Raw genomic sequence first — 18,064 nt, 5'->3', positions numbered from 1 at the left:
GTATCTGTAATATTCTGGGTGAATTTGGATTTCTGCATGTTTTCTTCTGCTAACAAAGCAGAGGCTGCTGAGCTGGCGCTGACGGGCTGTGTGGCAAGAGGCTTAGAGGAGCCCTCACCCCTGGGTCACCAGAGCAAAAGACAGGAGGGTACCCAGCCATGCCCCGCTCGTGACCTGGTTTTACAAGGCTCTGGCCACATCCCCGAAGTATGTGTGTGTAATTCCTACTGAGACCCCAGACGCCTATTGCTAGTGCTCAGCTCCTGCCGGCTCCATCCAGATCCCATTGGCTCGTGTCCCACGCTCCTTCCCCAAGTCTTGCTCTCTTCTTGCCATGGTTTGGGGTTTTTTTTTTCCCCCTATATTAAACCCGTTTTCTCTATGACTGAGTAGCCGTGCCCCCAAGGGCACGACGACGATCACCACCTGCCGAAGGACGAGCAGTCCGCGCGTGGCCATAAACTGTGACCTGAGGAGCTGCCGGCGCTGCCCGTGTGGTGGAGGGCTCCGCGGCTGTACCTGCTCTTTAATCCCAGGCTAGGAAGTTTAGCCTATCTAAAAGACAAAAAAAAAATTGCCCAACAGCCTCAGGCTGCTCGCAGCAGCGCGGGGGGCGAGGGGAGGCATCTCGGCGAGCTCCTTCCCGAATCAAATGATTCTCCAGAAATGTTCTCAGACTAAACAATTATTAATAGCTTCTGAGAGAGGTTCAAATAAACATCCCTCTCCTGCAGAGATAAGGGGAAAGCTACACGCAATTGCTTTGAGTCCAATCCTTTGGCTGTTAATGTTAAATAAATTTAAAAAGGCCATAAGGGTAGGAACCCCTCAGAGGTCACATCTGCTTATTTGTCTGATTGCAGTGGGTGTCGTCTCAGACTGAAATCCAGCCCAGCCCCGTGCTGCTCCTGCAAACCGAACACCAAAGCGCTGGTGCACGTCTCGTGCGTAAATGATAAGCAATGGAGAGTCTGCAAAAGGGAAATGAGGTTTGAATGGAGCTGGTGAGCGAGAGGGAGGAAAATGCAAGGGATAAATAAGCCTGGGTGGCGAGAGCCTGCGGCAGCGGGGAGGAGGCAGCCACGGGCAGGAGCGGAGCCGCGGGAGCTGGAGGCACTCCACAAACGGCTTACAAACCAGGAGGGCAATTTTGAGCAAGATGCGAGTGCCAGCTGTGTTTTTTCCCCTGTACTAAAGCAATGATTAATCTTACATTTTAGACATTTTTCTTTTTAGCCCCTTCTCAGACTATTTAGAGAAAGGCAGATCTCTGGAGCGATAGCGTATGGCCCTTGGCAAGGTCGGGTCGATTACGGCGCAGCGTTTGTCAGCCCCAGCCCGAGAGCAGCTGTGAGCACCCGGGCAGGGTCCCGGCCGCCACGGGGGGGTCGGCCAGGGGAGCCGGCGGGAGCAGAGCCCATCACCGGCGGTGAAATCACCTTCTTCTCGTCTGCTTTTGTGTCCCAAACAGGCTGCTATATCCGCAGAGTGGTGAACATCTCCTTTGGCCTCCTGATTGCTTATCTCAGCATCCCGGTTGTCCTAAACCTGCTCAACTCCAGACAAGTCATGAACACCTCGTTCAACCCTCTCAGAATAGTGAACACCTACGGAGCTTTTGGGAGGTACGTGTGTTTTAACAGCACGTTCTCTAGCTCTGCTCCTCTCCCCAGTATGGTCCGATAGCCAGTCTGGGTGCCTTAAACCCAAACAGAGATCCCAGAAATCCTTCCAGCAGACTTGGAATATCTGTTTATGAGAGAGAAGGAGAAAAGGAGCAGGTTTCTTTCCCACTGAATTAGAATTTATTTTCTTTGAGCCTCTTTCAGTTTAGCTCATTATATTGATGCAGCAAACGTAATGACAGGATGAAAATATCCATAAAAGAGTTCATCCAGTGGATAGCCTTCACCATCACCAGCCCACTGCATTTATGGTGAACTTCTCTTCCCCTGCGCGCGTTTGCTCTCCCTCATGTAAATATTCACGTAAGCTATTGGGTAGCAGAGTTTAGGCCAACAAAAGGAAGTGCTTTTTCCAACGAGTGACTTGGGGAATTTGTTGCTACAGGAAACTGTGGAGACGAAAGTATAAATGGCCTCAAAAAAAGACCAAGACAGATCGAGAGGACAGGCCTGGCAGCAGTCTGGCTGCTGCCTTCAGCTCAGGAAATCCCGCTTTCGGCTGCAGGGTGGGACTGGACGAGGGAAGCATCTCCAGCGGCGTTTGCGACCGAGCTGTTCTTTAAGCATGAGTCTGGGTTTTCTGGGGACAGGTCACAAGGCTTTAGAGAGCCCCGGCTGGGCTCACTGTAGCTGTTGTTTTGTGCTGTCCCTCCCAGCCTCTTCCAACTGAGAAAATGCTGAGAACCGGGGCTTCACCAGAGCACCTTGCCCCGGGGGCAACAGCGGGGCTGGTCCTCTCCCCGTGGACCTCTGGCTTCGCCACCTCCTCGCCGTGGTGGCCGTGGGGTGTTCCCCAGAGGTCTGAGCCGAGGGGTGGGATGGGCAGCTCTTGGGGTAGTGGGCTCTGGGCAAGGTCCCGCAGGAGAAGCCGACAGTAATTAAACAGGTTTTATGAAAGGCCGTTGAGAGGGCTGGCTGAGCGGGTGGTGAAGGGGAGGAGCAGCTCCCACTGTGAGCACTGGAGATGCAGAGGTCACCTGGAGCACCTCAGATTAATGTGATGTTTTCCCCAATTTTCCGAACAGCAGAAATTTCTGTGGAAGAAAAAAAAAAAGTTAGAAAAAAACCCCACGATTGAAAATATCAACGCTAGTTGTGGAAAATGCCAAAGTTTCTCCTTTTTTGAGAGAGAGAGAGGGAGAAATAACCCCTGAACCTCTTTGAAGGCTGGAGTGGTGAAGCTACGGGAGATTGTTTTCTTTGGGTTGTTGTTCTTTTTTCTTCTTCAGTCTATGGTTTCTGTTTCAACAGTTACCAGAACCTAAAGAGCATGTGATGAAATGCTGCTGTAATATGTTTGTAATTCCAGCCTATGTAAACCAATAAAAAGAGGATTGCAGCTTATAATGAATATACGATTATGTGAAACCTGACATATTTTGAATCACACAGTAGGAACATACTTTTATTAGTAATTTGGTGTCCCTGATTTACAGTGTGTTTCTAACCATTGGGCAGCTGGCCACGGCTCATAACTCAGCCCAGCGTATAATATGGAACTTGGCTGGAGAATCCAGAAATCTATTAAATGTAGGTAACAATTATAAGCGGAGACGTACAGCATTCCTTGGGTTGTAAGCATCTATCACTGGAAGCCATCGGGGGAGAAGGTGGAGGCTGTGCGTTTCCAAGCTTTCGGTTTCTCGGGTTGGAGGAGGAGGGACCGAAGTAGTAAAAAATTAAAAGGGTGTTGGGAGCTGGACAACTTTGATAGGCAGAATTATGCAATTATGTGTTCGTTATGGAAAACAGCTCTCCAGTGTAGGCGAACGTCACTGACAGGTCATTGAGAACTTGATGATGGTGTTTTCACATGAGCTTTCCGTGGCCTGGAGAGTCGGCCATCCCCACCGCTCTGCCGCCTTGCTGTGCAGAGAGTCCAGCCAAGCAGCGAAGGGAATCCGCGTGACCTGCTGTGAGGCTCGGGCGCTTTTTAACCAGGTTTCTACGTATCAGCTGGGCATGGGGGGCTTTTTTGTTTTCATTTTCTGCTTTTCTTGGCTTGGTTTGCGTTGGCTCACACGTTACCTCGTCCTCTTGCTGAGTAATCGCTCCATGAGACCTGTCTTCCAGCTGGGATGGTGAAACGTTTGGGCGCGTAGAGACAGCTGTTAATGGTGCCCCCGGGGTCAGCTCCCGGGGGGTGCTCGGTATGGGGCCAACCACCTCCCCAGCTGGGTAACCTGGGCTCATTGCGAGCGGGTCCTGCCCTTTGCCGTGGCCAAGGTTCGAGCTGGAGCCCAGCGGCCGGTGGCCAGCGGCGCTGCAGGGAGAGCCAGGCTCGCGCAGGGGACGCTGGAGTGGTCCCAGCTGGAAGCTGCTCTGCTGATCCCGCGGCTGGAGGTGTCAGGGCCAGACCTTCAAAACACAGAGGCAGGATTTCTGTGCGTAACTACCTGTGAAACGTCCCCTGCCGATATGGTCGGTGGCCGTGCCATTAGGGCAGCCACACGTGCCAGTTACAAGCCTGTATTTTTGCGCATGGCGCACGCTAGAAACCTGGAGATGGAGCTATGTTCTGTGGCCGTCTCTCTCCTCCGTTTGCTCGTATCATCAGGAGCTTGTAGTCAGAGAGCTCTCGTATCATGAGAGTCATCAGAATAACAGAAGCAAAGGTTTTCTCCAGACACATGGCACAAAGAGAGATGTTGGTGCAGGTTGAAGGTGCTCAAGTGGGTCTTGGGAGACGCTCATTATATTCTCTCAGTGTCTTGGACAAGTGTTGGGCTCTGATCTAGAGAGGCAGACCCATCGATTTCAGTAGGAATCATCTTTTTGGGCCACAGCTCCTCCTTGGACTGGCACGACTGCGGTGGGATAGAGGGGAGCGTGGGGGCGCACGGAAGCTGACGTTTTCCATGTACTTTGCTGCTGGAGACAGAAAAGTCTGCCAGACAGACAGGTTCTCTGTAGCTTGACCCATCGGGATCTGACCGTACCACGAGGCCATTGACTCACGTTGCCGTGTTGACTCTCATGAACTAGCATTTTACCTGACTTGAGACAAAAAACCAATATCGTGATGTTTCCCACAGCGTTACCAAGGAGAGAACAGAAGTCGTCCTTCAGGGGACATCCAGCCTGGATCCCAATGACCCTGCTGCTGTCTGGGAGGAGTATGACTTCAAATGCAAGCCTGGGGACTTGAAGAGGAGGCCATGCTTCATCACGCCCTACCACTACCGCCTGGACTGGCTCATGTGGTTCGCTGCCTTCCAGGTACCTGCCTTTGGGTGTTCTGAGACTTGGGTGTCCCTTGACCAGGAAAAACAATTTATATGAATTTACTATGTGGTGGGGAGGGTGGGTGGGGGAATATTTTAAGCCCCAGATAAGTTAATTATATTAAAAAATAAAAACCAAAGGCTGTGTTCCTAAAGGATGCCTGCTACTAGTGTAATGGAACCCTTGGAAATGTTACGGGAGGCTTTTTAATTGTTTCCCTGCAATAACAAGAGTTAAAGACATTGAGAAAGCCCCTGGACTGCGCCTGCCTGGCGAAGCGGTGGCACGGCGGGGCAGAAGCTGCCTCGCAGGGAGCCCGGGACTGGCCAGGGCTGGCGGCATCCCCAGCTGCCCGCTCCGCCGGCCGGCTTGAGCCCGCGTCCCTGCTGGGGACAGCCCCGGGGACACCGGCAGTTGCTTCCGCTGCCCGCCTGCCTACATGTGGACGTAAGGTCCCTCAAAATATTCTCCCCACCTGGTATTAGCAAACAGGTGACAGTCATAATTTTAAAAAGAGAAGGGGCGGGGGGGGGAACTTGTAAAATTAATTTATGGATATGTTTTAGCCTATTCTGCAAAACCTTATTCGTGTGAGCATGAGAACTTGGACCGGGTTTTACAAAACTGGGGTTTACAGCGGTGGCGTGAGGCAAACCCATCTCAGATTATCGCAGGCTTTTCTCTTTGTTCCCATATCCTCTCCCGGCATATCCTCTTCCCTCGCTCCTCTCCCCCCAGCCCAAACTTCTCTGTTCACTTTCTCTGTGGTATTTTCATTTAGGCGCCTTTTGGATTCCTCAGCGATGACATAACCATCGCTCTTTGGCTATGGTTTTATATTTACCCTGCTAGTTTTTGTGTGCTGGAATTTCATTTAATCTGCATTAGGTATGCTTATCCCTCAGCAAGACGACAGCAAAGTTTAAAACTCAAGCCAGCCACAGCGCCCAGCATTAAATAAAGCTGCAGAAGGTTGAACGGGAGCTGTTGGTTTAAATCTGACTGTATTTTGGGAGGGCTCCGGCAGCAGAGGAGAAATCCAGGAGAAATCCACCCAAGTGAAGGTTGTTTCTGAGATGAGAAAAGCTGCTTGTTTCCAGGGCAGGAATGTCCCAAAGGCTTTAAAATTCGAAGTGATCTCAGGTTTAAAACCAAAAGAGGACTGGGCATCAATACTGATGCATCCCAGGCGAGCGCGGGCCTCGCCGTGCAGGACCCGTGCACACAGGTCTCCACAAAACAATTTCAGGTCCTGCGTAGAAGAGCTATTGCCAAAAGGTGCAGAAAGGAGGGAAAAAAACCTTCTGAAAAGAGAGGATGAGTCTTGTTGAAAACAGCAGGGAGGCAAGTAGCCTAGGAACGGCAGCAAGCGTTTTCAAATCTGGATGTTCAAGCACGTAAATACCTGCTTAAGCATGGAAGTAAATCCCATTTGGAGCGGCCGAATGTTTGTTTGAAAGCCGTGAGCTGTGTGTTCGGTGCCAGCTGTCCTCCCTGGGAAAGCTGGCTGTCCTGCTGTCATCGCCGCGCCGCCGCAGCCAGGAGAAGTCGCCGTCGTTCGGGTGTTGTTTAGACTTGAGTCGCGCGGAGCTGCAGAAAGGACGAGAAACCAGGAGTTCGAAACCCCCGGGCAAAACCTCTGGAGCCGGGCAAGTTTTGCGGACCCCGTACAGTAGTTTACAGAGTCCGTAAAACCAAGTTACTTCAGCCTCTGGATTAGATTGAATTTGTTTTTAAAAGTTCTGGATTTTTTTCTACGCCACCGCTCGCAGCCTGCCCCATCGCTTGTTGAGCAGGCGGCCGCAAGGCTGGTTTTGCAGTTCGTTGGCGGCAGCCAGGTAAGGAGCTGACATATCCAGCTCTGACAGGCTGCAGAAAAGCCGGGGACTTGGGGGGAAGGTATTTACCATCCCTTTGTGCTGCTCGTGACAGGTTCCTCTTTGCACCTCATCACCGCTTGACATACGACGCCTTCCTCCGCTCAGGGTTTCCTGCGAAACTTTCCCCCTTGGCTGTAGCTGCAGGATTCGCTTTGAAGAGCCGGAGCAGGGGAGAGGCAGGCCCTTGGCACGGCTGGTGCGGGCCGGCGCGGCGCGGGAGCCGCCGGCGTGGCCGTGCCGCGGGAACGGGAGCAGCCGCGGTGCTGCTCCACCCCGGAGTTGCGATTTATTACTTGACCGCCTCTTAATTACCGTGCCAGTAGTGCCATAATTACATGTAATGTAACATGGCATTATTTTCCAGGAAACAATTTTCGTGATGTTAATTTTATTATCTAAATATAATATGCCTTTTCACTTGTTTTCTAAATCCCCTCTTTGTTTTGTATGTCTCGACATCCCGAGGGTGCCGTAGCTTTGAATTGAAGCCCTTCATTTAGTTCTGGCAGGGACATAACCCAACCAGAAACATGTCTGCCTTGCTTCTTCCCATCTGCAGAAGGGGAAAAACTCCCACGAACCAGCGGCGGCGCACGGAAATCTGTGCGACTCTTTTCAGTTGTTTCTCAGCAGCCCCCTCGGGGACTCCCTCTGCTCCATCGCCCAGCTGGCAGCCTGGTTACCTGCGTGCAAAGCGGGCTGGGGTCATCTCGACTGAAATAATGTGTCTGTCGGTCGGGGGCTGATGGTGAGGTGCTTGTCGCTGAGGTCGGTCGCTCCAGATCACCTACCTCCGTGGAAGCCGTTTAAACCGAGGTCTGAGCCAACCGAACGCACACGCACGTTTTTAAGAGGAGCTGCTGCTAATTGAAAGGAGTGACACAACGTGCTCCTTGCATTTGCAGGTGCCGCCGAGCTGTCAGAAGTCTAAAAGCCCGGCGACCTCGCTGGTCGGAGCAGGCGGGGGAGGCGCGCGCGGCGCTGCCCGCGCCGGGGCGGGATGGAGCCGAGCGCCGTGCTCTGGGGAAGCCTCCTGGGCCGAGCGTGCGCAGCACAAGACGAGCACACGTACGAAAAGGCGTTGTGAAAAGGCAAAGCCAGTACGGCGATAGGCGTGGTGTCACCCGCCCGCTACGCTCAGCCGAGCACCCAGTTCGGGGAGGATGCAGCTGACTGGTGAGGGTGCAGAAGAGGGAGCCGCAGGAAAAGCGGAGGTACGGAAGCCTTCTCCCGTGGCAGCACGCATCCCGGTGTCAAAACAGGTTCGGAATAGGTGAAAACCTCCTGCAAAGGGGAAAGCAGCGGTCTGTTTTCCATGTCCCTGTGGAGAAGGGAGAAAATAATGGATGAAATGGCAGAATACGATATAATCTCCCAAAAACTCAGGTTAAGCATTAGGGAAGGCTTTCACCCCTTGACACTATATTGTGTTAATGCAAAGGCATCCTGGTTTTACAGAAGCTGGAGACAAATTGTTAAAGCTTTGTCTGTCCTCCAGCTACCGATGGCAACGCTCCTGTAGTTATTTGATGTCTCGTTTGCGGTGGGCATCTGCAGAAGGCGCCCAGCCATCACGACCCAGCAGCGAGCTATGCTGTGCCGCTGGCACAAAAAGCGTTACAGTTTTTGGCAGGCTGTGGGTGGATTCAGCCTCGTTAATAAATAGCAACCAGAAAACAAAATGCTGCTCATAGTTTTGGGGCTTCAAGTTGGTCGCTTTTCCTGGTAACGGGATGTCTTGGACTTTACAAAAGCCTGTTGTTTGTTGTACCAAAGATTTGTTCTTCGCCAGTGGGCAGCAGTGGAAAGCCTTCAGCGCTCTGAATAAAGAAAAATCAAAGGGAAGGCTTTTCCCCTCCTTAATATGGCATGAAGGTTATTTATTCTATTTGGGGACTGCATTTGGCCAATGCAAAGGCACGCTCTTGGTGCTTACCAAATAATAACTGCTCAAGAAATAGCAGAGCTAATGCCGTCTTCATATTGGTTTTTAAAGCCCGGTGTCTTGTTGCGTTGTACCTTAAAGCTGCTCCAGAAGTCTCTGGCTGTCGGGGCTGGCACAGGAACCGCTCAGACCGGTGGCCCGTGTGGCTGTGTCCTACAGGGCTCTGCAAACTGTCAGCAAACCCACCACGGAGCAGCGTTCGGGATGGGCTGAGCAGCAGCGCCTGTTCTCCAGCTACGGCGCGTGAGCGCATAGACCAACCGCAGCGGCCTGCGAAGAGAGGAGAGAAACTTCAGCGACGGGACCGGTGCTCTGAGGCTCTCCCCTGGGTGGTAACGGGGAGTCGTGGCGGCGGCTTCACGTTGTCGCGCGCAGACGGGAAGAGCTGAGGAAAAGCAACCCTATTTATAGAGAAAACAGATTAATATTTGTGTAAGATCGTTTATTCAAGCCTCCGTTATCTCGATCTTCCAGCCAGGATGTGCTTACAGGAGGGAGCTGCATGGCAGCAGAATGGAGGAGGAGGTGTGTGTAACGTAATAAAACCTAAACCTCATGCGCAGTGCACTAAGCACAGCCTTTTACATTTCCTTTCTTCCCCCTTCTAAAAATACAGGCCTCGATTCACTTCCATTTTCCATTGCAGCATTCATACATTTTGGGCCATGTTCAGCATGTAAGGATTTTATTTTCTTCTTTCAACTGTGATTACTTGTCTCCCTGTGAATATGAGTCATTTCAAAGTCCCAAGCTGCATTTAGACAAACTGCAGGCTGGATCACGGGCAGACTCACCTCTAGGAGTAATATTGTGATGGAAGTGCCCAGAAACCCAAATTAGACCGATAGCCTATCATGCCACGGGCTGTATAAATACAGAGTAAGACCTTGTCCGTGCGGGGAATGATTATTGTCTACAGTGGCTATTGTATCTCCCCGTCTAGACTCTATTCTGGAACAAAGTGACTTTTCTTTCCAAATGCAGAGGTGATACGGGAGCGATGCCAGGTGCACGATTTCCCCGTATAGGCAAGGGCTGAGAGCCGGTTCCCAAAGTCTTGCTCCGCCTTTTATTCCTCGGCCCGGACCTGCTGCTTTCCCAAGCCTTTTCTAATAGGACAGGCTAAAGGATGGCTTTTAGCGAGGCTTGAGAAACTGCCCCCGCTGAAAGACTATATGTCGAGCCAGACCTGCAGGGAAACAGCTTGCCTCTTTGGGAAACTAATGGAATGAAGGGGATGTGGTTACTGGAGATAATGAGAAGTGATGAGACCTGACGTAGCCTTTGACCTTCCTTGGTTAAGTCGCTTGGGTAGCAAACGGCGGTGAGCTGGAATATTATAAAAAAGCAAAGGACTGCATTAGTTATGCCCTCTTTTCTGTGGGAGATGGATTATTTCTCCAGCTGATCGCTCAAGTTCCCTCAACAGCAACAGTTGAAGGCGCTTAGCTACAGAAGTGGAAACAGCAGTGTAAACAGCAATGGGAATATTGGCTGAAAACACCCGGGCCGGTGGAGTTACTGCTCTGCATCCCCGCAGCGGGTAGGCTGTGACGCGAAAAACGCCCCTTACGCCGTCGCGCGGGAAACGTAAACCTCCTCTACCCCTCCGTCATCCGCCCTTGCGCAAACGTGAAACCGTGCAGGGCTCCCAACCATGTGAAATAATAATGCTGGGCTCCCGTGCCAAGTTTCCAGCTGTTTCCACATGTGCATCTCATACTTACCTCCTCCCGTGCGCCTGTGCCAGGACCAAGATTCAATAAAATGCCACACTAATCCGCAGTCCTTTTTCATTAAATGACCAATTAAAGCTAGAGGAAAAGGGTTCTTATTATTATTATTTCAGTTGGGAACATGTTCCCTGTAGCGCCCGGTGGTTTTTATATGTATTTTTTGCTATTATTATATTCTCTCCTACTTTGTTATCTCTGCAGAGTTTTGTCGCTCCTGCGTCTGGTTTGCCCCCAGCTCCTGACTTAGCAGCGATCCGGTTTTAAGTTCTGTAAAGTTATTAAATACTTCTGTACACAAGTTAATGTATTCAAGGTGAGAATGCCATGTTTATGCACTGGTAAAGCGTGTAAGTGGAGAGGCCGGAGAGTATGAACAGTGGAAGAGAAGTCTCAGCGTTGCTCCTGGGGGGTGGTGGTACCCCAGGGCACGCGGGGATGCTCGGCCCCTCACGCTGGGTCACGTGTGGGTGGGGAGAAGGAGCAAACCCCCGTCCCAAAGCAGCCTACGCAGCGAGGCTGGCATGGAAAAGCCGGGGGAAGCGGCTGCCCGAGCGTCGCACGGGGCTGAAGCCCGTCAGGAAGTAAAAGCTCACGGGGTCTTAACACCTAGTCCCAGGTCCTCTTTGTTAGCCCACCGGTGCTATACCTAAAACCTGATTTTCAGAGGCCGTGAGTGCTGCTACCAGCTGTAAGGCCAGCTGAAGATGATCTGGCTTGCTGCAGGGCTGCGCCTGCTGCGTTTCCCTGGGTCTGCACGGACTGTCCATGAACGCAGAAAAGCTTTGGCTTTGTGGTGAAGGTACTGTTGCTTTGGGAACCTTAACCTCTGCCCGAGCTGCCTTTCCCAGGCATTTTCATTGGGTTGATGATGGATTTTTTGTGTTTAGGTTCGTTAGTTGCTTTCGATGCTAAAACAGAAAGAAAACTCTTAAAAGATAAAGGGGAGAGTCGTGTCCACATCCATGGTGGGCTGCAGCTCCCCAGGGATGCTCTGTTCAGGGTTGGATGGTGAGTTGTGCAGCTCAGGGCGCATTTCGGCGTGCTCTGACCAGCAGCTTGTCGCAGCAGGCTGTGCGGGTCACTGCTTCCCCAGTAATCCCAGCACGGGTACGGCACGGGCCCTGCGTGGCACGAGGGGAGCTGCAACCTCGGCTTTTGGAGGACAGGAGGCAGATGTGGGAGTCTCGGTCTGAGCCCGTGTCTTGATGGAGGTGCAGGGAGACAGAGCAGCCGGGGAGCTGCGTCGCTGGTGCAGGCTCAGCCCCCAGCTGCCTGTCTTTGTGCGCGGTGAAGATCCAAAACCTAAAGATGAACCCAGTACGTGCCTGCGTGCCCACCTGAAAGCGATGCATGCATCTGTCCTGGCTTTTTTATTAATCTGCCGGATGGTTCAAGCTCTGAGTCTCCTGTTCTGCACGCTCAGAGCTGGTAAAACCAGAGCACGCCACCAGGTGAATCCCTCCTGTCCTGACCGTCGCAGCTCTGCAGCGTTCGGGTCTGGGTCCCACGGGATCCACAGACAGAGGAACTGTCACCTTCCCACCTTGGGGTGTGACACTTCCCTGGACGAAGCCCAGATCCCCTGGACTCTTTTTTTTTTACCTCCTTTTGCCACCATATCACTTTACAGAGTAATGAGTTAAACAGCATGGTCGTTAGCGCAGCTCGGCTCCTGCGTGCTCCCGGCATCGGCGGCGCGCGATATCTAAGCCTGCGTGCTGGGGGGAGTGTGGGGGGCTGCACCGGGTGGAAATTTCTCACCGCAGACTTTGCTGGGGCCAGACATGTTGTAAATTTTAAAAGAAAAACGCTTTACAAACCAGAAGTCCAACTCTTGTGTGCATGGAGCTGCTAATTAATGATTTGGAGACCATGTGAGCCAGGGAGATGGTTCCACCGTTAGAGCTTCATGATTTTGAACCAGGCTTTGAAGATTCAGGATCCTCCATAAAGCTCTAGCTCTTGGAGCCTGGTGATTTCTGTTTCTGTTCTTCTCCAGCTTCTCCCCAACTCGCACACAGAAACCCTCACACCTCCCAGGCCCTCCTAGAAATAGCGCTTAAAATCATAGCGGGCACTTTAAAAAGGGATCTCCAGGGAGGCACAGGGTGCTGAAGGTCTGACTCACGATATTTGGTTATCTGCAGTTGCTGTTGCGCCTCTCGGGAGGTCCCTGCTCACAGCCAAGAATGCCCTGGGCTGCAGGTCCCAGCGTGGCACCCACCCTCCCAGAGCCCGGCCTGAGCCCCGCGTCTCGGGCACCGCCGGGCGGCACGGAGTCGCTCGGCGCGGCTGGGAGTCTTGGCACGAGTCGCCCCGTGAAAACGCGACGCGGTCGAGCCCTTGGCAGGGACGCTGCCGGCTTTTCCTGCGGCCCTGCCAGCCCTGGCGGGGTTATTGCGAGACTCGCAAGGTTTGTGTTTAACGTCTCGTGCGATGCCAAGCTCCCGGCTCCAGGGCTCACCGCGGCTCCCCTCCCAGACCGCTGCGTCGGAGCCACGGTGGCCTCGGTCCCGTGGGTGTTGAGGTTGCCCTGTCCCACCTCGAGAGCCGCCGCCACCCCCTCTGCGCCGGGAAGGGGACGGGGAGGTGGCAGGCAGGGCATGGCACGGGGCGGCGGTGGAGAGAAGGATGCCCCAGAAGTTAAATGGGGCTTTGGGGTGGGCAGAGCATGGCACGGGGCCAGCGGTAGGAAACATCCCCGCATCCACCACCCACCCGTGTTGGTGGTGCAGCTGGGACAGCAGCTGGGACGAGCCGCACGGTGAGGCAGGATGGAAGCAGGCGGATGGGGAGAGTAATCTTTTTTACAAAGTTGTTGGCTTAAATAACTGTGGTTTTCCTCTAAATTGCGATGAGCACGGGTCAAACCCTGCAAGGTAGAGCTGCCGCTTGACGGGCCTTTCCACCAGTGTTTGGTGCTTTGCATCTCATTTCTCCCCTCTGTTCCCCTTAGCAACGGAAATAACAAACTTTACCATCAGAAAAGATTTGCAGAGTAACTTTGCCTTGATGTTCTGCATTAGTCACAGTCCTGCAGGTACAGCTGCTGGGTTTCGCTTTCCCACAGTGTCCCCTACTGCTTGCATTAAAAAATCCATTTAGGTACACATTAAAAAAGGAGGGGGGGGGGGGGGAACTTAATGAAAGTGTAAGGCACCAGAAGGAGAAATGCTTTTTTATGGAGCCACAGCAAGAATCCCTGTGAAGAGCATGAGAGGCACGGATTCCTGGAGGGAGGTAAATGCAGAGTCAAGTTCTGGCACTGCAGCTTGGACTGCGGCTCCCGAGAGCCGGTGTGATCCCTCCCAGTGCCCGCGTGAATAGGGGTACGCGCGGGGTGTAAAGGGATCAGAGCAGATGAAAGGGAATAAAGAGGAGGGAGGAATCAGGAATAGAGAATTCACTTTATTCTGGTTTCCCTTGGAAAACACAACAGGGGAAAGCAACCTATTTTAAAATGATGGATGGATTGTTATTTCAAAACGTGCCCTTACTGTTCCTCTGTGGAGCTTGCGGCTAAAAGAAATTACTGAAATCAAGTATTTGGGGTGCAGAATTGGCAAAAACACTCCGGCTACGTTGGAGATGTGTGAAGTCAAAAAGAGATTTGTGAGCCAAGGTGCAGGAGGAGCTGCAGCTGATGGGTGTCGGGGAGAACCGGGGCTGGTGGGTGCCCCTTGCCCAGGGAAGGGCTGTGTGTGCTGCTGCACGTCTCCTGGAGCGGCGATGCGCTCTGCTTGCCTGGTAGCAGCAGATGTAGGCTTCTCCCTGGCACGGGGACAAAGCAGTGCTACGGGCTCGGTGGGGATGCAGGGCTGGCAGAAATACCCCCTCAGGCATCGTGCCTTGAGCAGAGGTCAGTGTCCGGGCTGGGTGAAGGTGGAGATGCGTCCCTGACCGTCCTCTGGTCTCCGATCATCAGCTGAGCTGTGCCCGCCGGCTGTGGGCACGCTCTTTGCCCCCCTCAGCTGTGATGGGAATTCCTTTGGGGATGCTTGAGATGGAGGATGCTGCTTTCCAGCTGGGGCAGGCTGGGAGCGTGCCCGTAGCCGTCCCAGCTCAGCTAACGAACAACTCATTAAACCTTTGCAACTTGCACACCCTCAGTTGTGTCCGTACCCCCGGGAGCGATTTCCAGATGAGACAAGCTCAGCGAAGCTCTGCTCCCCGCAGGTGCCGGAGGGTCTCAGCTTGGACCTCAAGGTGTTGGATCCCATGGGATCTGTTCCCTGCAACACCAGGAAATTCATCATTTGCTACCTGAATCAGTTGTAATCTCTCCCCAGGGGCCTCGCAGAACTCTTTAATGCTAATAACACTACCTGACAAACCCAGCAGCGCCTAACATTTGTATTTCTTATTCCTTCTCCAAGACCTATGAGCAGAATGAATGGATAATCCACTTGGCTGGGAAGCTGCTGGCCCAGGAAGAGGCGACCTTGTCCTTGATGGCAACGAACCCGTTTGCAGGCAGAGCACCCCCACGGTAAGCTTTGAGTTTTGCCGAGGGAGCCAGAAGCACCCGGGCTCCGTGTTGTTCCCGTCTTGGACGTGCACATGTGGTTTCTGTTGACGGATTGGGTTTTGTATTTGATGGTACCCAGGTGGGTTTAATATGAGGAGTAGGGAAGTGATCATAGCCCTGTGCTCGGCCCTGGGGAGGCCCCACCTCGAGTGCTGGGCTCAGGTTTGGGCGCCTCAGGACAAGAAGGGCCTTGAGGGGCTGGAGCGTGTCCAGAGAAGGGCAGCGGGGCTGGGGCAGGGTCTGGAGCACAAGTGTGCTGGGGGGCGGCTGGGGGGGCTGGGGGGGTTTAGCCTGGAGAAGGGGGGGCTGAGGGGAGCCCTTCTCGCTCTCTGCAGCTGCCTGAGAGGGGCTGGAGTGAGGGGGGGGTCGGTCTCTGCTCCCAAGTCACCAGTGACGGGACGAGAGGGAATGGCCTCAGGCTGCGTCAGGGGAGGTTTAGGTTGGAGATGAGGGAAAATGTCTTTAGTGCCAGAGCGGTCAGGCCTTGGCACAGGCTGCCCAGAGAGGTGGGGGAGTCACCGCCCCTGGGGGTATTTAAAAGATGTGTAGACGCGGCACTTCAGGGAGACATGGGCCTGTTGGGCTGGCGGTTGGACTTGATCCTCGAGGTCTTTTCCAACTTTAATGATTCTATGATTCTATTCTATGAAATACACCATGAAGAGCTGGTGCTCTCGACACCTTGATGCCTCCCTGATGGGGACATAAGGACCCTTTGGTTGAGTCCGTTCCCAGGCACGTCTGTGAAGGGCGCGGCGCTGCTTCTCTTGGACAGAAATCGCGACTGCTGAAGGTGGTTTCCTGCCCATCAGCTCTAGATTTTTTGTCATGACCACTTTGCAAGCTCAGGTCAAAACTGCCATTGCTACCGACCTACTGAGGAATTTCAAAGACAAAACAGTCCTGCAAAAATGATGGGTTTTGTGGACACTTGTCTTGGAAGTGTTTGCATTTCAAATGAAGAGACAAAGCAAACACCAGCGCGTGAAAGGCACGGATGAAAACCCCAAGGTTTTCTACAAAAGGAAATTTTTCTACAAAAGTATCTATTTTGTTGATGAAATTATTTTTAGCTGGGAAAACATTTTAAGGGAATTTTGGATCAACTCGAGTAATATTACGCTTTTGCTAATATTTTCCAGTTGAGGCTCTTAGGATGCACTACAGACAAGGAGGAGGGTTCACAGCACCGTGTGAAATGAACTTCCTCTTGAACCCAGCTGCTGTTTTTAGCTTTAGCACAGTGCATCCCCCAAACCTTCTGAGGGGAGACTCCTTTTCTCACTGAGGCCCTAAGAACTCCCACCTTTCACCAAAGCGCTTCATAGAATCATAGAACCGTTAAGGTTGGAAAAGACCCTTAAGATCATCGAGTCCAACCGCTAACCTGTCACTGCCAAGCCCACCACTAAACCATACCCTCAAGCACCACATCTACCCTTCTTTTAAATACCTCCAGGGATGGAGACTCCACCACCTCCCTGGGCAGCCTGTTCCAGTGCTTCCTCTGAGATGGTTTATACATCCCAGGATGGTATAAATGTATAAACCCAAGATGGTTTATATGCTGAGCTGAATGTACATCTGTATGTAGACTGCAAAAATACCAGAGCCGAAGCACAGGCTGGAATACAACCACTAAGTGAGTTTCTCACCGTCGTATTTGAGTATTTCTAATAACCACATTTCTGGGGTTCCCCAGGCATCCAGCCCTGTCTCATAGTGCGCAAGCACCTTATAAGAGCACCGTTACAGGCTGATGGGACATAATCCCTCCAAGTACAGGAGCCAAGACTGCTGTAGGAACAGATATTTGAGGGTTTTTGCACATATTCTTATTTGAGAACCCGTTTTCCCATCGGTGGAGCGTCACAGAGCGAACCAGCAGGCGCTCCCCATCCTGCCCATAGCCCAGAGACTCACAGCCGCACCGGAGTTCCCATAATGACGGTTTTTAGCTCAGGTCCAGGAGGGTTCTCTGGGACCTCTATTAATTATTGCTACAAAAGGCACACTGGGCTAGACCAGCACAGCCCTTGCCACGGACAGATGCAGCTTTAATAATGTTCCTGGAGGGGTTTTAGCTCTGATTAGCTGTGCTGGGGTTGGCTTTCCACGCGAGGAGCAGCGCGCTGATGTGCTGTCAGCTGGTCTGGCTCGGTGACGTTGACAGGAGCGCGCCATCGCGCGTGACGCCTCCTTGCTCTGGGTGTGTTCCCATTTTGGCCACGTTTTCTCTTTGTTTTTATGGACCTTCATTTGACTGTAGGTGCATTTATCAGCCAAAGTAGGGTCTGCGGCTTGTGGCGGCGAGCCGGACCTCCCCACTGCTCCCTGTCACCTCCTTTTTAGGGGCTGCTCAGAAGAGCCCGTGGAGGTGGCACCTTTCTGGTGGCCAAGGGAGGCAGCCCCAGCGCCTGCACAGCTGCTCACGTGGCGGAGGCGGTGGGCACCTTGTTAGGATGCTGGCGAACACCAGAGCTCACAGCGGGCAGAAATTCAGCCCAGTGAGAGAATCATAGAATCATTAAGGTTGGGAAAGACCTCTGGGATCATCAAGTCCAACCCCCAGCCCAACACCCCCAGGCCTCCTAAACCATGGCCCCAAGGGCCACGTCTGCACGTTTTGTGAACCCCCCCAGGGACGGTGACTCCCCCACCTCTCTGGGCAGCCTGTGCCAAGGCCTGACCGCTCTGGCACTAAAGACATTTTCCCTCATCTCCAACCTAAACCTGCCCTGACGCAGCCTGAGGCCGTTCCCTCTCGTCCCAGAGGGCTGGCCCGGCACCCGGCAGGAGCTGGGTCCTTCGGGAGCTTGTCAGGGTGATGGTGTTGGGGCGTCATTTGCAAGGCTGAGCTGGAAGAGCAACTGGAGAACCTGCATTGCGCTGGCTCCGTCTCAGGTGGATTTATTAACCGAGTCTCACCAAACTTTGTTCGTGTCCCTGAGGCTCAGTGCCGTAAATTCACCAAGCGGCGTTCATTCCAGGGCATTCCCTTGCATAGATTTTTGGTTTTAATTTAAATAAAAAAAATTAGAAGAAAGACAGTCAGCCCTGCGTGC

At 52.8% G+C, this 18,064-nt stretch overlaps 1 protein-coding gene across 2 annotated transcripts in view; it reads left to right on the top strand.

Moving 5' to 3' along the window:
- LMF1 (lipase maturation factor 1) overlaps positions 1 to 18,064 on the top strand; it is a 210,702-nt gene that overhangs the window by 183,349 nt on the left and 9,289 nt on the right. For both annotated transcript variants that reach the window (XM_064461414.1, XM_064461413.1), the window contains 3 exons: positions 1,472 to 1,625; positions 4,721 to 4,904; positions 14,848 to 14,960. In XM_064461414.1, coding sequence (XP_064317484.1) covers positions 1,472 to 1,625; positions 4,721 to 4,904; positions 14,848 to 14,960 — 451 coding nt within the window. The remainder of the gene's footprint in view (positions 1 to 1,471; positions 1,626 to 4,720; positions 4,905 to 14,847; positions 14,961 to 18,064) is intronic.

This window comes from Phalacrocorax carbo, chromosome 10 (assembly GCF_963921805.1).
Source record: "Phalacrocorax carbo chromosome 10, bPhaCar2.1, whole genome shotgun sequence".
Lineage (NCBI taxonomy): Eukaryota > Metazoa > Chordata > Aves > Suliformes > Phalacrocoracidae > Phalacrocorax > Phalacrocorax carbo.
Note: the sequence above shows the minus strand (reverse complement) of the source record. Positions and strands in the feature narration are given on the sequence as shown.